The 26,375-nt window shown below is 42.2% G+C and overlaps 1 protein-coding gene across 4 annotated transcripts in view; it reads left to right on the top strand.

Moving 5' to 3' along the window:
- The window catches only part of MGLL (monoglyceride lipase), a 108,260-nt gene that overhangs the window by 60,459 nt on the left and 21,426 nt on the right, over window positions 1-26,375 (top strand). For all 4 annotated transcript variants that reach the window (XM_069866226.1, XM_069866228.1, XM_069866227.1 and 1 more), the window contains one exon: window positions 6,021-6,127. In XM_069866226.1, coding sequence (XP_069722327.1) covers window positions 6,021-6,127 — 107 coding nt within the window. The remainder of the gene's footprint in view (window positions 1-6,020; window positions 6,128-26,375) is intronic.

Below are 26,375 nucleotides of genomic sequence, written 5' to 3'. Positions count from 1 at the left end.
CTACAGTCTTGAACTACTGTGTACCTCAGTCTATCTGGAAAAGGCTCATTCCTCCAGATTTGGAACTCAGTGAGATATCCATGCTGATGCTACAGAGTTTATGATCGTGAGAGAAGGCTGACAGAGACTCAACTCCAGATTTCTGCTACTCTGACTTGCTTTTTCTCCTGAGTTGGGAAAAGCAGTCATAAAACTGCTAGTTTACCATAACATTGTTCAGCTTCAAAGATAGCTGATAAAAGAAGTGGCTGCCCAGATTATGGACCTACATGGCCAGTAGAGCAGAGGCTAAGAATGCATTTCTCAAAAAAAACTAAGCAAGAGAGCAAGCAAAGCTCCTTGAAACATGCCTTGGAATTGGGAGCAAAGTCATTGCCAAGGACATAAGTCTGCTTGTTTCCTAGAGACGGAAAGATGGCATGAAGGGACACACCTGACTGCGCCATAAATATTCCTGTCTAACCGGAGCCACCAGGCTGAACTCTTGGCTAACTGCGTAGGTCACAAGCTTGCACAACACAAGAGAAATTGCCATAACTATTTGTCATCTCTGCCCACGGCCTGGGTTTTGTCAGAGTTGTTTCAGAACACAAATTGCCTTAGGAAAAAAAGAAGTGCAAAAGCTGAATCAAAAAGCAGGTAAAGAGACGCGCCTCTTCCAAACTTTAGGTCTTACACACAAAGCAAAAGGCTCGAGAGCCCTCCAGAGAAAAGGTCACCAACATCTGTTTCAGTGACAAAGCAATTCATTCTTCATTACCTGTTCTTGGAAATGATTAGCTGGAAATGTGAAAAAAGAAAAAAAAGTAATCTTTAATCAAAAACCAAGAGTAGAAAATTGGAATGACAGAGTTCAACAAAGTTACATGCTGCTTAATACATAGTCTTTTTTAGGTGAAATATAACTAATGTTCATAATCTACAAGAACCATTAACCCAGCTAACACAAGAATGCGTATCTTTAATGATTTTCCATTATAATATATTTTGGAAGCAAAATATGCATACACGACATTACAGTTTTAACAAGTTAAAAAGGAAAGTGACCAGCTATCCAGTTACTTGTCCCAAAGTGCCACCAGTGAAATGGTTTTGATAAATAAAGCTTAATTGTTCTCTGTGGCTATAAGGCTCAGGCTGATGCCAGCTACAGCGGAACTGATAAATCAGCCCAATCAACACAACAAAATGTGATACCTAATTTCAGTAAGGCAGTCATTTTTCTGGCAGCCTACCTAACTCAGAGCTTTCCTGTCAGTTGGTTTTTAAAAATTACTTCAGGAATTTAGTGTCGAGTATTCAAAACTGTTCAATTCAGATGTTCTTTGTTAAAGTTGATCTGGTTCTGGTAACAATGTACATAATACCAAATGAAAAGCATAGTTCCTTTACATAGAGTAACATGTTATTAACTTAAGTTGCAATGGCTTGATTCAGGAAATCAAATCCATGTGTGATTAGATCAGTCCTTATTCAGGACAGCATTTATAAATCCTTTTTAACTTTTATGTTGTAGTTTGTAAGTTTTACTGACTTTCATGGGTTGAAGAAAGTTTCCTCAGATTAAGCAAGTACTTAAAAATTGCTCTGAAGAGGGGTGCTTTTGAATGGGATGGGGAAGATTGCATTTTTCACGTATGCAGTCATAGGAAGCGTGTTTTCAGTTCTTTGATCTAGTCCTATTATTTTGGGTTATTTTCTGGGAGTAAAAGAGCATGCACAGGGTCCCACAAAAGTGCCTCTGTCCCCAGAGGACACAAGATGTTAAAATCATACCATCCTGCTCACAATCCTCCTTGTCTAGTTCAGTTTCAACATGATTTTTGTTAAAAATCAAGAACACAAGTCTTATGCTCATGCTCAGCAGGGCCCAAGTCCTGAGTTGCGTTTCTCACACGCCAGATTTCATAGTGCAGCAACTTTCTGAGTGTTGTCTCAAGGTTTGTTTTCTTTGATGATCGAGTCCTGGTTTAAGAGGGCTCTTGCTCATTTGTGTAAGCCTGGTGCTGTAGTTTACTTTCCCTGCAATTCTTCTGCAATTGATTGTGGAATTGCATCTCTAAAGAATTGCGTTGGCGTGACGGAGGGGGCAGAGGTGCCAACATGTGCCCTGCCATAAAGAAGGTGGGGACTTCTCTAAAACTGGCTCTACTCTTCCACCTAAAGCTGAATTCCTTCCCTGCAAAGCTGCTCCCCACACAAGAAGCGAACTCTTAAAGTATGTGAAGTTACACTGAGAAACATGGAAGAGTTGCAAACAGCTAAAGCTTAGATCAGCTGGTGACCTCTCTGAGAGGCAAGACAGAAAAACAATGTGTTCATACGGGTTTGTGCAGACCAATTTTGCATTGCAGCTTGGCTTCTACCACTCCCAACCTCCCTGATTCAGGAAAGGATGTTTGCATATTGCTTGTACCAGCTGCAGGTGTGGCATTGCTCTATTTGCTTACTTAGCAGCTGCAGCACAGGGGGGACTGGTAACAGTCACTGGTGACCAGCGTAGTGGAGATGTGGGAGCAGAGACCGGTCGCTGGCATATACCATCACTTCCTAATGGGAGATAAGTAAACACAGCCAGTAGTTGATTTGGGCAGTAAATGCAAATATTGTCCTTCCCTCTTTTTGTAATAAGTAACTGCATCTGTTTACTGAGCTGTGCAGTATCAGGAGGCAGAAACCTGCATTGGAGAAGGCAGGGATCTGTGAAAACTTGACTGTTGCTTTTGTAAACAGCAGTCAACTGGTTTCCTTTAATAGCCATAATCATTGCACTGGTTAGGTGAGAGCAAGCACATGGATGCTTACTCATACTCAGCTCACACCTTGGCTTTGTGTGGAGAAACACTTGCCGAGCGTGGGGAAATGATGCTGCTGTGTGATTAGGTGCTTTCTTGAGCAGATGCTCAAGCGATGCTGTTTCGAGTTGTTCCGCAATTACAGTTCCACCAGCCAAAGCCAGCTGAAGCATCCAAAGATGCAGTTAGAGCAACCTGAGTTAGCATGGGTTCAGGCATAGGTCGGTCTCCACTAGAAAGCTTCGCAGGCTGTGCACAATGTTTTCTCTCTGAGATGCACGAGTTTCTGAGGATTTCACCAACTGGAAGAGCTGGATGTGAAAAAATTTCTCCTGTGGATCAATTTGCTACATGGCCAATATGCAAACCTTGTTTAAACATAACTTCCATTGAGGTCATACACAGAAGGACTGCAGTCTTGCAAAATCTTAAAGCCTGCGGGATTTCTCTAATTAATTTTAACCTACTCTGTCGAAAGCAGTCTCTGATGTTCTGTCATTCCAGCCATTGCAGTAGGAAAGAGCAGGCTGCAATTCCGGAGCAAAAATGTTTACATACAGTAAAGAACTGCTGTCAGTCAACCTAATCACTTGGTGGTTTTTCATGCCAGTTTGCTCATGAAAATGCGTTGAACCATGTATTTGTTACACTGCCTTCAGGTATTATTTGCCAATATAAACTTGTTTTGTAATGGAAAATGGGACATAAAGTGAAAGAGCCTAATTCCTCAATCATATCCGACTGTTCCACATAGGTGGAGGCAGAAGCATTTGGACGTTGCCTCCAATTTTCAGGGGCATCTATAGAATAATGACTTGCTATTCCAGCCCTGGCCGCAGTGTCTCCACTGGGCTGCCTGTGTCTAGGAGAGGTGGGACTTCGCCTCTGCTGCAGAAAATTAATATTCTCTTCCGTGGAATGAGCAGTCTCTTCGTTTCTTCAGTATTTGGAATTGTAGTAACAGACCCTACTCTAAAAATCAGACTGTCTGGCAAGTGCATTGGTAAATCAAGAAATCTATTGAGTTGGAAAGATGATGAAGGAAGAAATGACTGCTCCACACTAATCGTTTTGAAACCTTTAGCAATGCTAACGAACATTTGTAAGGCACAGCAAGTTAAATATGCTAGATGAGTCCAATGGCATGAGGTTTAACAAGGCCAAGTGCCGGGTCCTGCACTTGGGGCACAACAACCCTATGCAGTGCTACAGACTAGGAGAAGTCTGTCTAGAAAGCTGCCTGGAGGAGAAGGACCTGGGGGTGTTGGTTGACAGCGACTGAACATGAGCCAGCAGTGGCCCAGGTGGCCAAGAAGGCCAATGACATCTTGGCTTGTATCAGAAATGATGTGACCAGCAGGTCCAGGGAGGTTATTCTCCCTCTGTACTCGGCACTGGTGAGACCGCTCCTTGAATCCTGAGTTCAGTTCTGGGCCCCTCACCACAAGAAGGATGTTGAGGCTCTGGAGCGAGTCCAGAGAAGAGCAACAAAGCTGGTGAAGGGGCTGGAGAACAGGCCTTATGAGGAGCGGCTGAGAGAGCTGGGGGTGTTTAGCCTGGAGAAGAGGAGGCTGAGGGGAGACCTCATTGCTCTCTACAACTACCTGAAAGGAGGTTGTAGAGAGGAGGGTGATGGCTTCTTCTCCCAAGGGACAGGGGACAGGATGAGAGGGAATGGCCTCAAGCTCCGCCAGGGGAGATTTAGGCTGGACATTAGGAAAATGTTTTTCACAGAAAGGGTCGTTGGGCACTGGAACAGGCTGCCCAGGGAGCTGGTTGAGTCACCTTCCCTGGAGGTGTTTAAGGGACGGGTGGACGAGGTGCTGAGGGACATGGTTTAGTGTTTGATAGGAATGGTTGGACTCGATGATCCGGTGGGTCTCTTCCAACCTGGTGATTCTATGATTCTAAGACCTAACCTCACTCTTGCTAATTAGTATTAGACAGATACTAAAGCATCTTTGCATTGCTACTTTTATGTTTGCTGTATGCTCTGTAAAATCCTTCAGGTTTCGATGGATGCTCTTTCAAGTTGTCTAGCATAGCAAATTCTTTGAAGCAGGTGCTAATCAGAGAGCTAGAGCAGGAGTTTCTACGTCAGCCAACGTATTTTTTAAGTTTAAATATATTAAGATCAAAGTCATTTATTACAATGAATATGCTGTCTAAAAATGTATTCAAAACCTCACTCAAAATAATATTGAGGAATTCACTAGCTGTAAACTGCTGTCATTATTTTATGTTATCACTTCATTTAATATTTCACTATTAATGTACTGAAAATGTCTAACTTAGTCTTTACGGTTGCTGATGTTGCAATGACAGATGGTGCTTTTAAATGAACAAGTTATGTTCATGTTACTAAAGCTGGATTTTAAATAGTCACCTGTTGAATTCAGCAAGAATTCTGTAATTTCGTTGCAACTTATGCTATAGTTCTAGACCAATTCTGTGCAAACTTTGCCCATTAAAAACACTGATAAGGTTCATTAAACTTCAATCGCTCTCACTTGATGCTGTCCCAGTAAAAATAAAGCATCACTGGTAAAACTGGAATCTTTGAAGATAAGTATTTGTATGTCTTTCAAAAAGAAATGTCTATTAGACTGATGGTTTTTATGATCCCTGCATGTAGTCGTATGTTGGGTATGTCGGAGTCACTTTAATAACCAATGTGAAACAACTGTTTTGGGGTAGAAACTGGAATGATAAAATTACCAGAATTGAGGGCAAAACATCCTCTGTAGCATCAGACAGTGTTGTAAGGTATAAAGGTCAAGACAATACTTGTATTTGAAATCAGAGGGAAAAACCAATCCTAAATGAAATCAGTGGCAACACTTCCACTGTAGGAGCAGTGTAGATGCCTCAAGCCCAAGATAGAGTTGTCCCCCTCGAGGGTTGATGCTGGTGCCTATTGGAATCTTCCACTTGCAGCAGACCTTGATGGCAGACAAATGGGAAAGAGCAGTGTCTGTCCCATGAGCAGCTGGCTTCCATGTGGTCTCTTCTGCTAATATCTGGTGAAGACCAGGTCAGTGGCAGGTCATGATGGCAATCGGTTCTCCTCTGTTAAAACCCACCTCAGCCACTGTGTACTTTCCTTGTGTTTGCTGATGTCTGAAATGCTGTTGCTAAATTGAATATGCTGTTTTTACTTGCAGCTCTGTAGCCTTTGTGGGTTGATTGCCAAGTTAATGATTTATACCTTAATGCTCCATTTAGGGCCCTCGTGTTTATCGCTCATGGCGCTGGGGAACACTGCGGCCGCTATGATGACTTGGCCCAGAGGCTGACAGAACTTAACTTGTTTGTTTTTGCCCATGACCATGGTGAGTAGCCTAAAACAGTACTTGATTTACAGCAGCTCAGGACTTTACTGAAGCAAATGCCATTAAAGCTATTCAGCAGTGAGAGAAGAGTTAATAAAATATTTATACCTCAGCATAAATGAGAAAGGGATCATCTGCTGCTTTGTAAAGATCTGCATATTGAATCTATAAAAAAAGCTATCCCTGTTCCTTTAGTTTTCCTCAGTCTTGTTGTTGATATTTCTGCTGGTGCTATTTTAACCTCTGTGTAAGGGATTATTTCTCTTTCACCCATCTCTTGGGAGGTGAGGAGTTATTATCCACTGTGAAAGTAAGACTAGGAGCCATTTCTGTTGGATCCATGAGGGGAGGCTGAAGTGAAAACACAGCTTTCATACACAGATAAAACTAGAAAGCTACACCCTTGGGACATGGACAGGCATGGAGACACTGCAGTCCTTTCTTTGGACGCATCTCCACAGTCCAGCAGAGAATCTGGAGCTGGCTGCACACACCTCAGCTCTCAGCAATGCCACTTCAGGTGTCGTAGCTCTGGTCAACACTGGCTATGTAGACTTACTGTCTCAGCCTCTTCTGGCTTGAAGATCTCTGCTCTGTGCTCCATTCTGTGATACAGATATGCTGGATATCATCAGATCTCCTGCAGCGTATGAACTGGGACATCCTGATAGTGTATTTGAACCACCTATCCTGGTTCTTTGGTATCCTCCTGTCACACCTGATTCCTTCAACGTCATTACATCCTTGTGCTTGCAAGTCTTTGCTTTGTTTTTGTCGTTGCCGATCACTGCCAACCTGCAAGAGCAACTTTAGGTATTAGCAAAATGAATCAGTGGGATTAAATGATGGCAGTGAACAAAAGGAGAGGCGAAATTCTGACCTGACAGGTTGAAACAGGATGAATAGCAGTTAGTGCAAATCTGATCTCTTCTGGCAGATCCTCCCCTGACATCAGAAAGTGTATGGAAAATCATTGGAAAGTATACTGCAATTTATTTGGCTGAAGGTCCCTAGGTCTCCTCAAAGACAGGGCTGCTTGATTGGAGCTTGAGGATCCTGAATTGCGGTAGAAGTTAGAGGATGTGAGATGTTGCACCATATAGTCTGAGAGAGGAAATCTAAAACTTTACTGAATCCAGGTGACCAAGCCTTCCCTTTGCACTTGTTTCCCCTTGCTCTTGCTTCATGACTCCCTTCCAATTTTCCCCTGAAAAAGAGAATACCTAGTCCTCAGGACAACTTGCAAGGGAAATAAATAACAAACACATGATTTCTTTCTGGACAATTGATCACATGCTGTATTCAGGGCTGGCTTTACAAAGGCAGATGACTCGTGCAGAAATACTGTTGCTGACCACATGAGTGTCTTTCCCCTCTGTAGGCACAATATTTCTAAGTGTTGATAGATTCATTTCCAAACACTTCCTTCTGAGTCGGACGTAGGCTAGCAGGAGTCTGCAATAATCCCAGCAGAAAGTGTCTCCATTCCTCTCTGTTGATCTGTATGGCATAAAGCTCACGAGAAGGGTGGTGGAAGAGGCCACGCACTGTCCACTCTGCAGCCGCTGTGAGCAGAGCACAGACAAGATATACAAAAAGTTAACTGAACTCCAGGACACACAAGGAATTTTTTCAGTCACCACTGGCCTACAAGAGTCTGTGGTTGCTCGCTGTGCATGCTTAATGTTACGCCTTAGTTCCTCATTCTCTTAAACCTTGATAAAGATTTTAAGAGGTAGAGTTCAAATAACAATATTTGAAGCAACAAAACTAGAAGAAGTTATTGTATTTATCGCATAGATTTGATATGGAGAATGCCTTTTCTGTTGACGGAGAAGAGCCTTTGGGGTGAAGGTTCCTGTCATGGATGTTTTGGTTCTGTATGAATAGACAGTTATCTGCTCTCTTTTTCCTTGAACATATTTTTTACTAGAGAAGAATAAATAATTCATGGAGGATTTTTTTTCCTGTAGATTGATGTTGCTGGATTAATTAGTCCACTTCAGTTAGTACAAATCTGGTTGCTCAGACCAGTTAACGACTTCATTCTCCCTGTCAAACATACAGGTTTTTTTGTAAAGTCAGTTTGTTTTTTCTTCATCAGCAGTGGGGAGAGGGTAAAGAGGAACCTGAAAGCAGAACAATAGAAACACAATTGTGTTGCACAAAGAGCTAATTTAGCTGAGCCTAGATTCACTGTAAGCTAGAGAGACAATTAACATATTTTATGCTCTATAAAATAATCTTGTTGCTTAAAGAGGTAAGTGGTAAGGATAAACTTTGTTTGATGAAATAGAGGTCACAGCCGAAGCTGGATGTCAGTGAGAGATGAAGGACTCAAACACCTCGATTTCCAAATTTACTCAGATCATACTAGGAATTTTATAGCTTTCTTCCACCATTTTGTCCATTCCAAATCACTTCACAAGTGTCTTTTCCATTTGCATTCTGTCCTTTCGATATCTTTGGGTAATATTAATTAATCAATTGTTTTAGCAAAGTAATTGCTTTCTGTTCTCAATCTCTTACAGTGATTCTTAGTCTTATGAGCTTGGTGTAGATTTCCTGACCTGGGCATTTATTCTGATTCGGGTATTCTCATGGATAAAATTCCCAATATAGGCACATTATCCATGAGATTATTAATGCAATTCCACATCATGGCTAGCATGATTTCCCAAATGAGTTGGGAAGTTACCAGGGTTGCAGTATGCGTGACTTGACTGATTTATGTTGCGTCTATCCTTCAGTCAAAAGAAGGAAAAATAATTTCCATTTATATTGCTGAGTCTGTAGGAGCTTACTCACTAAATCTTGCCAAAGGCTGCTCTGCAACACTTTCCTGTTATCCAAGATTCCAGGAAAAAGGTTGGCTCTTCCCAGAATAACAGAATTCAGGCAAATTTGTGTATCAGTGTTGCCCCTTATAGGTTATCACTGGCTCAGTTCTCTTAGTTTGTAAGGATTTATACACTTCCTCTTTAGGGTATTTCGTAGTAAACCCAAGACCCCTGGATCTCAAAGACATGTATTAGACATTTTCTACAGTGGTGGTGAAAATTGTAATTGAAGAAGACCTTTTAACTCTACCATACATCCAATATTATTAAAGTGCTTTGTATGATATCAGTCCCATGAAAGAGGAAAATGGTATTTCCTTGTAATACAGCATTTTTTCTGTGGTCTCTTACATGGTGTTTTTAAAAGGCAGGTAATGGTTTTCTGAGATTTCTGAGTTTACTTGGAGTGCAGCTTCATGAAGGAAGAGTTAAAGCTGCTGGGATGACCTTGCTATGCATTTCTGGAAGCTTTATCTGAAATGACGTCTTGCTTTTTAAATTTCCTTTCAATATTACTATTATTTTATTATAGCAGTATTCTGATGACAGAAAAAAAGAAACAGGCAAACATATTAGATTATTGGCAATCAATTTAGGAAAGCCCTTTTAGAAGGAATACCCATGGGAGATTAATCAAACTGGAGTGATATTGTAATTCTTCAATTAGTCACGGCAGATTGTAGCTGTTTTTGTTATAATGCGGTATTTTTAGGGATCTGTAAAGCTGAGAGCCAACGAAAATTAGAATAAAGGATAGAGAATGTGGCTTTGTTTTCTCATACCAAGCGTTTTCAGTTGGTAAAGCACATGATGTTCCAGTTATCCTCATCCCTCTTCCTATAACATCTCATTTGCTGTGATCTTAATTTGCTGTTGCTGCATTACATGGCCAGAGCCTAGAACAACCGCAATTTCACCTTCAAAAGTACATGTCAACTAACAGCAGATAAAAAAGCATTTCCAAGATGCAAGAGCCACAAATATGTTTACTTGTCTCTTAATGCTCTTTAACTGTAGTGGCACTCTCCCTATTCTTCACTTGGACTCATTGGTGCTTCTTACGCACATAAAGCGTGTCTGCCTTATGCGAAGATGAGGAAGGTGAAATACACTGCCCTAACCTGGCAGGAGTTCCTAACCCTTAAATTTGTTTAAGAGCAGCCCCTCTAACCTCCCGCTCTGTCCAGGCAGAATAAACCTTCTACCTGTCCTGCTACATGGAGACCTTCGACTCTTTGACCCTCTTTGAAGCTGCTGAATTTTCCACTCTCGAGTTATGTGTAATGTCAGATCAAAGCAGAGGGAAAGGTTGCAGCTCTGCCAGCTTATTCATATTCCTTAGATGTTTCTAACTGAAGTTCAGCTTTCTTTTTCAGCCCCACTGCTATTTTGTGTGTGGTGAGCATTTCTGATGGGTTAGCAGGTCCCTCTGAGCCACCTACTGCTGCATGTGCTCCCCATCAATTTTCTCACTGTTTTCTCTATTTAACTTATTTCTAAAAACTAGAAAACAGCTGAGCAGAGATTTTTAAATGCATCAAATATTTGCTGGGGTTTTTTTTCCACGTGATTGCAGTGTTGTTCTTGCAACTGTTAAAAGACCATTTTGTTGATGAGAACAGAAGGCTTTTATTTATTCATTGCAGTGGGAAAGATTGATATGCACAGAAAGGTTAAAAAGGACTAAACATGGTCAGACTGGGAAGGGAGAAATCACTAACAAGGATGTTAGCATTAGTAAGAGCAAGAATTAGTGTAACACTGGGAGTGAGAAGTAACAGCTCAGGCCCAGCAGCAGGAGGGAATTCCTGGAGAGCATCTCTGATGATGTTATCAGGCAGACATTGGGGTAATCTCCAGGGATGGAGTCAGGAAAGCCTTGGCAAATGTTATTTGGAGCTGGTTTGCTCACAGAGCAGCACAACTATTCCTTGGTGACTCTTAGCAAGGCTGGTTGTGGGCCCACTTACCTAGAGCAATCTGTTCTCTTTCTGCTTCCTCCAGTTGAGTGTTCCTCAGTAGAGCAGGAAAAGTTTAAGGAACGTAGGCAAGATTGGCACTCACTGCATTTCTTTTGACAGGAGGTTTACAATGGGTTGTGGGCATTTTTTAAAATTTTTTTTCCAGAGGAAGGCTCCTGGTCTTCAGCATGATACGAGAACATAGCTGGGAAATAACGTCTTCCATATGCAGTATTGGAAATAGCTGTGGGTATGGACACAGCAGGACTTGCAGGAGCACAAAATGACTGTTCTCCCTATGAATCCTGTTCTCATTCACACAGAACTAGGATTTGCTTACATCAAAGATGTGCTACCTGAACCATGCTAGCAGCCATTCTCTGAGCAGCCAGATTGCATTCATCCTTAGGCAGATGCTCTCCTTGGCTAGGAAAGAGAATAGAGTAATAGCTGTGTACCTGTATTAGTGCATCTTCTTTCAGGCTTATTTAGAAGTCATAAAATTCATTTTCCTAGGAGAAATTCATAGTGCTGTCCTGCCCCATGTATAAAAACAGGTCCTGCATCTACTGAATGCGGAAGGCAGACCTACTGTAGTAGGGTAGCACAGCTGGCTGGCAGTGAGATCTGCAGATATGCAAAACCAGAGTGTTTTCCTATGCACAGGTGTCATGGAGGAGGTGGAAAATGCTGTTAAAGTTCACAGAATGCTGTGGTGACTGCAAGGGCAGGAGGCAAGTCGGAGCCCAGCTGACAGGTTCCGTTCCCCTCTCTCACTATGTATTTCTTCTGCATAAAACTGCACTCTTCAGGTGTCGGGAAAATTCTTTATTTTAATATTTTTATTAATAGTTCAACCTTGAAGATTACTAGCCTGTTCATGCTTGTCAAATGAGGACTGCTGCAGGGGCATTTACCACTGATAGTTTGTTGGAATTGCTAAGCAAAGAAGAAAGTTCTTCAGAGCTTCAGATTAAACTTTGAAATGATATTCCCTATGGGGCAATTAGTGTTTTTACTCATCAAATTATCTCAACTTGTCTGTCTTTCAGTCTTTTATAATAATTGATTTGGACTGGAGAGAGAGCTGCTAAGGGGTGATTAATCGATCCGACTGTGATACAAGTGTATGGACATAAATCTTTGTGCTCTGAAAACTGCTAGACTGCTCATGGCCAAGAAAAAACAGTAGGAATATAAGGGAACACTTAAATGATTCTTTGACCCTTGATCCACGTTAAGTGTCATATGGACCTGTGAACCGTGCCTGGAATTCATCCATTCTCCCCTTTTAGCCCAGGCAAAGATTTAGTCATAAACACGGTTGCGATGTCAAAAGTGGGCAGTGATGTCTCCTGCATGGTGTATGGGCAGAGGCAGAACCTGAGGGGCTACACCAGAGAAGAGTCGTGTTGGTCTGCCCCACCTCTCATGTTCTCTCTTGCAAGCATCTGCTCTAGGTTCCTCTTAGCAGGAGGATCACGGAGGAGATGGCTCTTTGGCCTGGCTGGCAGAGCACTGCCAGTGCTGTTTTATCCCTGTTTTGACTCCGTATTCGGCTTGGTCCCAAGCCAGTCTAGCTTTCTCTAGCCTTTCCTTCTCCAGATGTTGAACAAAAGTAGCAGCCAGGCTTATCTGCCTTCCAGAGCAGCGGTGAGGAATGCTTAGCGTGTGCAGGGCACACGGGAGGTGAAACCACAGTGCATAATAAAGGGTGAGAGTTCAGATATTGCAGTGCACTGTGTCATTCCTTAGACAGTGAAAAAACTGTAAGAACTTAGTGCAGTGTCCTCCTATAAAACAAATAGCTAATGAGTAAACTTAATTCTGCCACCCCTTTCTAACTCTGTTTTGGTTATAGGGGTTCTCATGTAAAGTGATGCGACAGTGTGCACTTCTTCCAACACAGACATGAATTATGGAGACCAAAAAGGCTGCATTAAGTAAGATTAACTGGAAGACCAACCTGCCCACCACTGATGAGCTCCAGTCAGAGTGAAACCAGTTGCTTCTCACCTCCAGCTCTTCTGGAGTGACAACTGGTCTTACAGGATTGAATCGCAGCTCTGCAGTGACAGCTTGCTGAGGAAACCAGGTCATTCCGTTAGAGACTCTTTGAAATTATAGGCAAAGTGATTCATACTAAGATGTAAATTTCCTCATGAATCAGACAAGCTCTTGAACACACTCTTTCAGCTGGATAGTGTATTTTCTCTTGCTTTCTCCCACATTGCTGTGTGGAGTTGGGCCCTGTTGGTGGTCATGAGATCGTACCTCCCAGAGGTGCCACACACATTGTGTGAGAAGAAGAGGTTGGATACACACCTCTTACAATACAGTGATGCTGAAATGTGCCTATAATTGTATCAGAATACAGTGTAGCCCAAGGGGAATATCCTGTGCCACAACAGGCAATTGTAAGTACTTTGAGATGGGTTTTATTAAACGGAGCTGTGTGCACTATTGCTGTTATTTTTTTAGAAGCTCATTACAGACTTCTGCAGCCCAGTCTTGCTCTGATGAAGTCATCTCAGCTGTGAGTCTCTGCACTTCAGTGCTTCCTCTTCATTCAGACTGGGATCATACAGTCCTGAATCTCTGCCTGCGCCACATGGCATCTTTCATGGTAGTAAGCAGTGGTTTTGTTTGAGGAGAGCAGCTACAGAAGAGCAAGAAAACACTAGGTGAATCATGAAAGTAAATAAACTATGGCATCTCATGCTCTGGAGGAAGCCACAAGCTGGGATTTGGAAATGCAAGTGTGGCTTTTCTTTTTTGTTTGTCCTGTGAAGGCAGATGAAACAAAGCTGTTGAGCCAGGAAGCAGCTAGAGCACAGCAAACTAAAAATAAAGAGGCGGTAAGGCTGCACATAGCTGATATATCTGTCGGTGCACACATAAGCTGCAGTGGAGTGTTCTGCTGAAAATGTTTGGATTAGAAAATGAGCAGGGGATTCTTAGAGGCGTTTCCCCTCCACTCCGGGGATGAGACTTTATTTGTTTCGTGACTACTTGAGTAATACTTGAGCCATGCTGATGTGAAAGTGGGGGAAACATGGTCCTGCACCTATGTTTTAGTCAAGGGGGCTTGGAAATTATGAGGACCAGATAGATCTTCAGCACAGACACAAGAATGTGTGAAATGTAGTGTCATCTAATGTGTGCTACAAAAACGTGTCAAACCAAATCTGGGCTGCTCACAGCAATCTATTTGTTTGGTCAGGTTTAATTTTGGTATGATCAATGATAAAAGGCAGGCAGATAAGTTCTGTTCTGTAACCCGGAGCTGGATGTGGTCATTGTTTGGATGGGGGGAAAGGCAATGGAGGTGATGCTTCATCACTGTTCCTCTATGTGGACATCACTAGATGATAATGTTGGACTGCAGTAAAGATTGCAAAAAAGTGGTTATGGTTCCCTCTTCCCTCATTTACCCTGCTCCTTCCAACTGCTCAACCGGTTCCTCCCTGCTGTAGATCCACCCTATAACAATAGATTATTGAATAAGCAACAACATATCAGCCAAACAGGATCTGTGTCTTACGTCCCGGCTGAGCTGAGCTTGCTCTTCATGCAGCAGAGTTATGGTTTGAGCTCTCAAGTGAAGCAAAACCAGGTCGCCCCTTACTCTACCCTTGCCCTGTCTACCTCCTGGCACATGCTGTTCTCTTTCCTCCCTCCATCAGGTGATGAGAAGAAGGGGCTACAGAGCCAGCTCCCTTCACTTTGCTGCAAGCCTGCTTTATGAGGGAATCCCTTTTGGGGCACACTGGGATCTGAGGATCTGGCTTCTTATTCTGAAAGAAGTGGGCCATGCAATCCGCCCTAGTTCTCCTAATAAATCACTGCTTACTAATGAACAGAGGGAGAAATGTCAGTGGGTCATTCCATGAGATAGTACATCTTCTCAGCAGCTGCTTCTTGAACAAAGCCTCGCTGTTGGCCTTCACACAAGAAGGCGTGAGGCTGTAACAACGGGCCCCAGTGAGGGGGGACACAGTGGTAGAAGGAACAGAATGCTCCCTTTTGAACGCAACGACTTTGAGCGTGGAGCTGTTGGCACTGGCCGCTTTCCAGACTGTGCTCCTCAACCTGTCACTGTTAACTGTTCACAGACAGACTGCGTGACGGAGGAAAGAGATGTCATTCATTTGGAAAACTTAAAAGGCTTCCTTCTTCCTGTGAGAGTTGAGTCCTTGTGGCTTCTCTTCCATGATTCTGCCTCTCAAATGAGAGGTACCCTCCATGATAAAGAGGAGTGGGACACTAAATTTGTGTGGAGTGCTGATAACATTGGGACTAAGTGATAGGAATTTCAGATGAGTCCTGATAATCGCGAATAAAACATCCTTCACTTGGACAAAGGGTTCACTTCGGTGAATAAGAGAAACTAAAGAGGGAATAGGCTTGGCTGAACTAAGTTTATCTCAGTTTATCGCCTGTTGTTTTGTTCTTGTTGTATCAGAGATCATGAATTAATTGCCACATCAGAGGTCAAATTGTGCTTTCATAGATGCTCAGGTTAATCCAGGATAACTCTGTCACTATGTCAGACAGTAGGATCAGGCCTGTAGCTTGTAACTGCATTTTCTATTAGTGAAGGAGGGTTGGCAATCTCATGTAATGTTTTCAACAGTTTACTTGCTCGTCCATTTGCTAGCTGTAGGCGTACGTCTGCATGCAAGATGGTTGAGGGTGCAAGGACAAGGACCAGATGGTTATTAAAGACCTAAGGCTGAGAAAACAGAGAATTTCATGTTGCTAGTTATATCTGTTATCTGGGGCTACTGGGCAGACATCAAACTTGCTTCAAACTTTGTTCCAGAGTTCATTTCCTTTACTGACTTCCATGGCAGTACATTAGTTCAAATCAGCAAGGACTTTGGCCTCAAAAGTGTCAGAGGAATCTGTAATCTTCAAGGGAAAAATAATTGATGTTGCATACACTCAGTGAACCTTCTTCATTAATGGGATGGAGAGCACTTTCAACAAGTTTGCAGGGGTACCAGATTGTGGAAAGTGAGTATATGCTGGAAAGCTGCTATTCACAGGGACTTTGACAGGCTGAAGGAATGGACCAGCAGGGGCTTCATGAAGTTTCAACAAAGGCACCTGTGAAGCTCTGCATCTGGGGTGGAGTGACCTTATTTAGCGTCGAAGGTTGGGCATTGAATGAATAGAAAGCAGCTTTTCAGAAAAGGACGTGGGGATCCGTGCAGACAAGTTGAACATGAGTCAACAGTGTGACCTTGTGGTGATGAAGGCCACCCTGTACTGAGCTGTATTAGGAAGTTTATAGCTAGCAACTGGAGAGAAGTGATTATTCTCTTCCATTCAGCATTTTTGAGACCACATCTGAAGCACTGGGTCCAATTTGCATTGGACATTGACATTGACATACTGGAGCAAGGCCAGAGGAGGGCTGTCAAAACAATGAGGGTACTGGAGAACGAGATGTACAAGGGGAGGCTGATAAAACTGGGTTTATTTAGCCTTAGAAGAGAAGGCTAAGAGGGAATCTTATTGCTGTTTACAAGTCCCCAGTGGAGAGTGTGGAGACAGCAGAGCCAGGCTTTTCTTGGAGGTGCACGGTGGTGGGATGTGAGGGCACTGGCACAAGTCACAGCTTGAGAAATCCCAATGAAATACAAAGAAAAATGTTTTCACCATGAGGGCAGTCAAATGCTGTAGCAGGACCCAGAGAGGTAGAGAAGTCTTTAGCCTAGGGGATATTTAAAGCTCAACTCACCAAGGCCCTGTATAGCCTGATTGAATGGGAAACACTTTGAGCAGGGGCTTGAACTCGATAATGTCCATGTGTCCCTTCCAGCCTCAATTATTCTTTATGAACTAAAGAACATCCTAGCTGCTAACATTTGGGATGTTGCTTGGGTTGTTAAAGCACAGGAGACTTTGAAACATGTGAAGAAATGGCCCACTTCAATGGTATCTACAATTAGGAACAGCTTCATCTTTAGGGAGATACCTTTTGATGTCTTTGCAAATTGAGAAAAAAGGAAGCATGTTTATTTTCACCTTTAGAGGCACAATTTTTCCATAGCAACAGCATTTCATTAATGTGACTAGCTTTCCTATTGTTTATTTGTCAGATGCATCTAATTTGGAGTAGGTTGTTTCAGAAGCTAATTACTGATGATTCCTCACCCATAAATGTATCTTCATACAGATGTGGAGTTTGTCATCCTATTAAATTACAAATGACTCTTCCAAGATACTGAACACCATTTGAAAGATACAGAAGAAAATATATTTTGTGTAAGTCCTGTTGGATTAAAACATGGTCTGGTTTCCTTCAGTACTTTTTGAGATAGCAAAAGTCAAAGGAGCACAGCTCATGGCTGATCAGTGTCTAGTTCACCACTAACCTGGAGGAACAGCCTTGTTAAGGAGCGTGGTATTCAGAGAACTCTTATTTGCACAGAACAAAGTCAAAGGGCAGGCAGCTTTACAAAGAGAAGTGAAACACATAACCAGTCAATAAATGGCCTAAAAATGCCATTTCATCTTTGGTTTTAATACACTTTGTATCCTACCTACAATGGAAACTACTGAATAAAATTGCTCTTGCTGAACTGCTCTTGCTCAGCTGCTGTATCAGGGGAAATTATTCACTAAATCAAGCAGAACTTTTCAGAAGTTCAAATGAGAGAATTTATTTTCCTTATAACGTAAGTAGTGGTCTGAAGTCATGGGAAAGTTCACTTAAGCTGCCTGCATTTGTGTGCATTGATCAAAACTGTGGCAGCCTGATTCCATTATATTTTTCATCAAATGTGCTATTAGCAGATTCCCTAGGCCTGCTCTAGGCAAACCTGCTGCAGTGTGTTTGTTAGTGCATTGTAAAATGCCGTGAGCTGTTACAGGGTGTAAACCAAGAGCAGGTTCCTTGCAAGTGCTGTATCAGCCCCACGCACTTTCACATTCTTCAGTGGATGTCCCTTCATGGCCCATGCTGTTAAATCAGGTTGAGGGGTGGGGCTGGAGTTGTGCTTGACAAAGAAAAAAAGGCACAGAATCAGCCCACATATTTATATTTTTATACTTTGTTGTTCAAATGTTCATTGTTTGATTGTTTATTTGCTCATTCATGAAGTGCAGCTCATGCACCTGATTCGTATTGGTGGATTTCCTCCACAACTAACTAGCCATGTTGTTTTTCCTGGGAATAGCTCTACTTGTTACAAACCATGAGCCCTTTTAAGAGACTGTCTCACAAATCCTAAAACCAGTGGACATCTTTCTTATTAAAAAAGATGCAGAGACTTTTTTAAAAAACAGAATGTTGTCTAGCAGTGGCTGCAAACACAACTTTGAATATTGCCGCAAGCCCCAGAAGCAAAACAGACAATGAACAAAGGGAAAATGCATCCTTTTTTTTTTATTCACGTACTTGAATTCTTCCCTTTTTAATGCATGTCAGTGTTGCAGAGAAATATATTTGGTTACAGTGTTTTGTGGTTTCAGTTAATCATGTTCTTCCTATTGCACATTCATTTTGAATGTGAAACAGGACGTTCCTTTGTTTATTAAAACATCCTCTTATTAGGAGCACAGACAGGAAGACACTCCCTGGGTTATCTAGTCCTTTGTTCTTGCAAACAGCATCCCTGAGTCTTTTTCACAAATGGTTAAAGGTCGTTTTTTAACCAAGTTTGGTTGCTAGCAAACAGTGTTCCAGCTGAGCTGGCTGTTCCAGGCTCTTGCTTCTCTCACTTTTAGAAGCTTCTCACTTTTTGTCCCCGTGTATTTCTGCACACTTTAGGGCTGTATGTTTCAGTGCCAATATTTTTCTCTCCTCCATCTAGCGTTACCCACAACATGTTATTTAAGAGCACTTCTCTTTTGGTCTCACACCTTGTCCATGGAGCCTGGCAGAGTGTTAACTTTAACTGATGTCTCTCACCTATGTACCAAGGAATCCTTGGATCTTTCCTGGCTCTGCTGCTCCTTCCTCTTTGAGGCATCCGGCAGATCTTGTATGTGCCAGATGCCCTCAGCATCACCTCTTGCTCCTTGAGAGAAAGTGCCGATCTGTGCGCTCCCAGCTCAGGATTGCAGCTTCTCTTTAATTTCAGAATGCTTTTCATTTAAAACCACTTTTATAATCTCATTCTTATGTGGTTTGGGCATTTATTTCTTCATTCCTTGAGCTCTGTGTTTCCACACACAGAATACATGCTTGCACCCTCTGAGGGCGGCAGCTATATGGTACTGACTTCAGTGGGGCTGGGATTTGATCCATGGGCCTTAGGGTTGTTTTTCATATTTTAGTAAAAAGCTAACATGTCTTGGACTATTATTTTAGAGAAGAAAAGATGATTTTAGCTGATAAAGGAGTGTACAGGGAAATATGAGATTCATTGTTGGTGAATTGGAAAATTTATTTCAGAATTTAGAAAACTTCATCATTTAAAGCTTCTGGCAGTGTGATTCTCTTTGTTTCTTAGCCCGTTAGTAAAGTAAAGCAAAGCAGAACATCTGCTAAGCCTCTAGTTCACTCTCCAACCCAGATGAGATTTTCCAGCATCACAGTAACATTCCTTTTAGCCTTAAGCATCTTCCTTCTTTATAAAAACAAAACGAGGATTGCAAAAGATCTCATAAAACCTGTGGCAGGCTGGAAGAAGTCTTGTCTGAGGGTGTGTATGGAGCCTTTTGTGCATTCTGGTGGTCAGGGAACCAGTTGCAGTGGAGGTGTTTCAGTTTTATAATGCACTAAGACATTGAATGAGAACTCAACAACCTGTTTCTGTAGGTAACAGCCAGGCCCCAGATGACAGCGTATCTTGGTCTATGCCAGCTGTGGCCAGATGTTAGTGACCTGAACTAGAAAAGTTTTTTTGCTCGATATTCTGAAGACTTCCCTGGCTTTCACATAGCTTTGAGGTCTAGCCTACAGTCTGTTATGTTTCAATAGAGCAGCAGGTTTTTGTAGCTATGGCTTTCTCTGGCAATTCCTTTCCATTAATGGTATGATCAGTCCTGTATGATCGTTGTTATGCTAGACTTGGCATTGTACTAGACTGCGCAAGGAGGTGTTTGGAAAACCAAACTCAGCTCTGCCACAGGTGAATTGTGAGTCTCAGGAGAAACACTTCACCACACTACATCTGAGGTTACTCATGGCAAAATCCAAATGTGATACCAACCAGTTTCCAGAGAGCTTGCAGAAAAAAGGCTCTGAGCTCCAAGAATGCAAAACTCCTGCTGGCTGAGAAGCAGGCTCAGCCAGTGAAGAGAGCAGCTTAGAATAAAATATCTCACCAATATTTAAAAGCATGAGGCAGAAAAATAACAAAGGTTAAATTGCAACTGCGTAATGTTTTCTTATGTCCAAATGCTAAGCATTTGATTACGGAACTGCTAAGGGATGGGGTTGTGGGTGGAAAACAAACAATCCTGTCAAATAACTACATGCTGGTTGGCTAGTTTGGTAGTTTCATAACCTTTGACCGAATTTGTATTCAGGATTGTACCTGGAAAACTTGACAATGGAACAAAGTTATTCTGTACTAGCTAAGCCTGTGCTTTACTCCACCCTCTGTCAGCACTGCCCCGTGAGGTGGAATAACCTATTTTAGCCACAAGGTGAGATTTCCTACCATATTAAAACTGATGCCATATTAAAACTGAGCTTATCCTGTGGCACTCAGGGGTTAATTTTTCTGAAGATACAGTCTCAGATTCAGTTCATGGGGAAAACTGTCATACTCACAGCATCTCTAATGCTGGGATTTATTCAGGGCTTGGCAGTACTCTCCAATTTGAGAATCCTTATTTAGCTTCAGAAATAAATAAAAAAACTGCTGAATTGTAGATCGTACAAAGACTAATGATCTCAACCTCATTTCCTTAAAATTGACGTTCTCCACACTGCACTTATATTCTGGCTCTGAATTTATCAAAGACAAAGCTTGCTGGGAGACCCTGGCAGTTTGTCTAATGCTAAGGAGTATGCAGCCTGGTCCGTACTGGTGCCAAGTTCCTGCTCAGTTTGATGGAGGGTTGAGGGGGAAGGGAGAGGAGGCCAGGGGCTGTTCTGAATTGAGATTGCCTGATACGATCTGTTAGTTTGGCTCCAGTTCTGTGCCTTTTTGTGAACCTTGCACCTATTCTGCCCAGATTTTGAAGAGAGCTCTCTCTGAGCTGCTGACTGGTTGCAAAGCAGCTCACACAGCCTAAGAGCAGCGTACAGGTCCATAACCTTCAACAGTTCCACACTTGTACCTGTGCATTATTTACTGAAATGCAGACCTGCCAGTTAGTAGTCATTGTCTACTGTCAACCAGCCACAGTTTGAAATGAGTAATTGGGCACAGAAAGCAATAACCTACCTGTTTGATCCTGATTTGTTTGGTAAATATGTAGGTAGTGAGGGTTTCAGAGCTGCAGGGAGGAAAGTTACAGAGAAAAGGGTATCAAGTGCTAAAGAGCAGCTGGAACAGTGATGCTGAAATCAAACTCTACCAACAAAGGAGAACAGCTTTTGGTGCAAGATGAATTTAGTAAAGCTATTTTCTGCCACGCTGCTTTCCCCGTGGCTTTCCCTGTGCACCATCTAAATACCACCCAGCTATGAGCCAACTGGCAACCGTGGGATTCTGCTCTGGCACACTAGGTAGGGTTGTCCCACCCGGGAACGCTCCCTGCCTGACCTTAATCAGAAGACTTTTTTTCTTAATTGGGTTGCTCCCAGTCAGGTCTGTTAGGGTTTGAGCTCTATGCGGATGTACGCTATTAAAATAAAACAAGCAAAAAAAAGCCTACCCTTATTTCAAGTAATCCACCTGCTGCTCACCCATTGAGCTTTTGCAAAGTGGGTATGAAAAGCTGTCAGCTCTAGAAGAGCGGTATTTCCTTCATGCCTTGTCAGGAACTGGGACAAATTCACTCTAATGAGGGTGGCACTGCCATGTGGCAATGCAAAGGAGCAAGGCAGAAAGCAAAAATGTGTTTAACTCTGTGGGAAAGCTCCCTTTGGACAGGTTGATTGAGAACTGGAAGTGCAAGCCATGGGGAGAACCGTCCCTGAATGCAGGAGTTTGGGAGCTCTGGTTTGCAAATGATCTTTTGACAGATTAATTGGTACAACACCTTGCTGCTGTTTTAGAACACGATTCCTACTTTTTAGAAGCAGAATTATTATTCTTTTACCAGTTGCTGAAAGAAATTATATAACCAAAAAATCCATGCCAAGATTGCTTTGGAATAGAGAAATGCTGTGCTCCGATGCCAAGAATCTCACAGACGAAACAGAACCCACCAGGAGCCCTTGCTCTATATGGGAAATTGTGTTTATTTTAACATGTAAATAAATTGGGTGAAAAATGGCTCTTTTAAATTCTTTTTTTTTGTTATTGATGTGGGTTCCCAATGGGTGGTCTGCGTGGAGGGGAACCTTTTGAAGATAGCTTGAAAGGAAGTTATGCGTGTCCCCCAAGAGATTCGTCAGCAGCATGGAGGGAGTTGCTACATGATCCAGCTTTCATCTTCTTTCCTTCTTGATGCCTAATCTACTGTTAGCAGGGAAGAATTAGACTGTCTTTCCTGAGATGAATTGATTCGATTGTTTTCTCAAGCATAAAGATATTCAAGGCCCACGTATGGATTTTGCAATGTAACTAGCTCTCTTGATGCTGCTGCAGTGTGCTGGGCAAGGCTCCCTGCTCAGAGATCAAGAGGTGGGTCATTAACTTGCAGCACTATTTGGAGGGGAACAATCAGGCGGGTTGTGCAAACTCTCAGGCAGGGCAAATGAAACCGTCTCTAAGCAAATAGAAGAGCAAGAAATGAATGGCCTTTGTTAAGGAAAAAATGGAAATGTTTTCTAGTTAAACAAGCTGTCATTTAGGACTTAATAGCATGTGCGTGTTGGAGAGCCAACCCACATGCCAGCCGTGCTTTGGAATAAATGGGCAGGGAAGGGGAGTGTGCAGTTCCACTCCAGCGCTGGCTTTTTCATTGAAAACCTTGACATTTGGAATTGGTGTCCCAGCTGTTTTAAAGCTGGAACTTGGATCAAAAAGTTAATGCAAATGGACTTTCATTCTTGTTTTCCTCTGGGAAAGAATAAAGTTTGCATCCTTTTTTTAATTTTATTTTATGGTACTAAAACAGGAGAGGAAAATTATATATGCGTTTTTAAAGCTAAATTAAAATAACAGCGAGATTGTCCTTGGCTGTTCTCCTCTTCCAGTGAGTGTGAAACTTAAGCTACCATAAGTCGTATCTTAAGTTGTATGTGGAGAGCAGAAAAGAGGCCCTTTTGTGTTCTTAAAAGATCAGCAGCGTATAGGTCAAGTGAACTAGAGAGACCCTGGATCAACTCCAGCAAATCCATGCAATATTTTTGCAGTATCTCAGAACTGATACTGGGTTCTGTGTCATACCAGAATACGTCTTTGAAGACCAACTCTGATGTTAAATAGAGCCACATCAAGTATGGCTCAGGAAATTATCTGCTGCTCATGAAAGGGCAAAATGTCAGTGCAACACTGCAAGAATAATAGTTAAAAATTATTATAGGGCCTTAAATAAAATCACTTAGCGCCAGGTTATAATATGAGTATAAATCGTGCCTCACTTATTATGTATCTTACATTTATATTGTGATTTTCATCCTCCAGGAAAAGAGATTAGACAGGAGTCATTTCACCCATCACCAAAAGAAACTCTTTTGTAGAGGAACTCAACAGCTGCTCAACCATCTATGCCAGCTTTGTGCAGCATTTTCAAATCCATGATCCCTGATAGAGAAGGGCATTCCCTTCAGCTGTCTTTTGCTTCAATATTCGTGAGGGCTGGCTTGGGAGGTGGCATTGCGGAAGGGGCTGAGGAAAAAATTGGAATATTGTTGTGTTTGAGCTTTATGGTAAAGGAACCAGGTTCCATGTTCTTCTTTCATGGGCCTTAGCTTCCACCAGTCGTGCTGCAGCAGGATCCTGATTTTATGATAGGAATGCCAAAGCTACCTTGCCCAGGCAGTGTGGGAAGCAACTATGGTATGTGCAGGTTTTCATACTGTCTTTCCCCCTTTCATTACATGATGTCCCAGGAGACACACATATTCTAGTCTGGCCACAGTGACTGCTGTTCGAAAATGCAGCCTAGGAAGAGCTCATTATTTTACAACATAAACACTCAGATGGGTTTTTTCAGTGTGTTTTCATGAGCAACATGATGTTCCAGGAAGACTTTTAAGGAACTGTAATTCAGAGCCAAATTTGCAACAGCATAAGAAATGGGCAAGTCTTCTCAAGCCAAAAGAGCCATGTTTGTATCCATTAGACATGAATTGGCTCTTAACATTGACAGAAACAGTTTGCCTTGTCGGACAGAATTAACGACTGCTCTGATATGTACCAGGTCATTTTGTTTGTCATCTCTGGAGTACAGAAAAGATTTTAAATGGTTTCAGCAAGATGACTACTTCTCAGCTCCCCAGCAATAAGGCACAAATAATTTTAGTATAGAAAATTGTCTGTTTCTTTTTTTTTCCCTAACCAAGACAACAAACAATATAACTCTGTGTGTGCACTATTCTAAAAATATCTCAGCTCTGCAAATGTGTCTCTGATGTGGGAGGAGAAAGCTTTCAGTTTGCTGCACTCTTTATGTGAGGCAAGTGAATAAAAACTATCCAGCAAATGCTGAAAGAAAAATGATTTTCCTAACCTTGAGAAGGAATAGGGAAGCTGACAGATTTGTGCATTCAGGACAAGGCTCCCTTGTGGTAGGAGAGTGGCAGAATCCGTCTGTCTTGGGTACAAGCTCCATGCATAAACCACCAGGGGTGGAGATGTACTTCTATTGGGCATCATATCTAATGGTTTTATAATGTGCCTGTTGACGTGGAAGACCCAATGTAATCACTGTGTCTGCACAGGTGCTGTGAGAGAAGGGTTGCTGAGGACTAGCCAGGCAGAGAAGAGTGGACAAAAGTTACTGAGCATAAGCATGTGTTGAGCTATTTTTGAGATGCGTAAGGAACATAAAGGTGGGACCAGTGGCAAGGATGAACTCTCTCCTTTTGGTTCCTGTTGCTTCCATTCTGACCTGGAAGTATTACTCCTGGAAAAGCCTTAGACTGTAGGCTTGTGTCAAATATTGACAGTGTAAAGCTTGCCAATAGTGGAGAGCAGGCTTACTTTGCGTAGTGCCTCGTGGCCCTGTCTGCTGGTGATCAGACCACAAGCTTAGCTGGAGCACTCTACAGCTCCCTTCCGGCCTAAGCACTGCTTTTCTTCTTGTAGAAGCCAGCACTGTGGGAGAGGATGGTATACACATGGTGCACAGGTAAGGGTTGGTCAGATGGAAAAGCTCACCTCCAAGGTTTAGCTACAAAATACACTGCAGCACAGCAGCTGACCTAGATGGCAACTTGATCTAAGTCAAGGTAGCATGGCAAATCCTAGGACAGCTTACCCTGCTTCTCAGGTAGCTCACGTGTCTGTCCTGCCTTTGCTGTCCATCTGCATGCAAAATGAAGAGTACCTACATGTGGAGGGCAGAAGCTACTGAATGCCCTACATGCAATCAGACTTGATTTGGTTAGGGTATGAAAGAAGATAGAGGAAGAAAATCTGAACAGGCTCCTTAATGTGATAAATGTGTTCTCAGGGCAAGGAAGCCTCTTTGTTGAGTAGGAATCTGGACCATGCACTCAGAGGTGTTTCCTGTGTGTATTTATTCTAGAGTGGAACATTTGCTTTACATGTTAGTGACAATACAGGCACAGTCTGTTGACTTTTCCAGATGTTGATTGTCCTGCTTTGAAGCTTTTTCCTGTTGTTTTAGTTGTTTGTGCGTCTGAATGGTGGATTAGATGTACTGCTTGTTAAACAAATAATTAAACATTGGGAGCTTTGAAATCCAGCATGTTTAATTAATGAGCTTTGCTCACTTGATGAAAAGGATGCGTACTTGATCTATTACAAAACAAGTATAATTTTTTTCAGTAGTGAACTATTATGACAATTTGAAATGTTTACTAGTTCATTAATGTTTTTTTCATTAAACCTTAAAAAAACACCCAAGCAGAAAATCAAGGCTTCACACAACTTTTGCTATGTAAACCCATTATTAGTGTCATCTGTGTATTGTCTCACCCACATTCTCCATCTATGTGCTTTCTCCCATCTCCTCCTCTGCAAAACTGTGCTGCCTTACAGTCTGGGATTAGAGTTAATTATTACTTTTAAATCTTGCAGTTCCTTGGACCAAGGTCTGTGGTGACGTCCTGTGGTGCTGGGTGCTGTACAAGTGAAAAAAATAAACAGTCCTTGCTCAGACAAGTTTCAATAGATGCCATAAATACAGGCATCAGCTGTGATGCCTTGTGACATCACTTAATTAACTGCTACTCTGACTTCCAAAACTGTAACACTCCTGAAAACTCTATCTGCTTCATCTTGTGCTTTAAGTGTA

This window comes from Phaenicophaeus curvirostris, chromosome 11 (assembly GCF_032191515.1).
Source record: "Phaenicophaeus curvirostris isolate KB17595 chromosome 11, BPBGC_Pcur_1.0, whole genome shotgun sequence".
Classification (NCBI taxonomy): domain Eukaryota; kingdom Metazoa; phylum Chordata; class Aves; order Cuculiformes; family Cuculidae; genus Phaenicophaeus; species Phaenicophaeus curvirostris.
The sequence above is the reverse complement of the archived record's forward strand: the minus strand, read 5'-3'. Positions and strand labels throughout refer to the sequence as shown.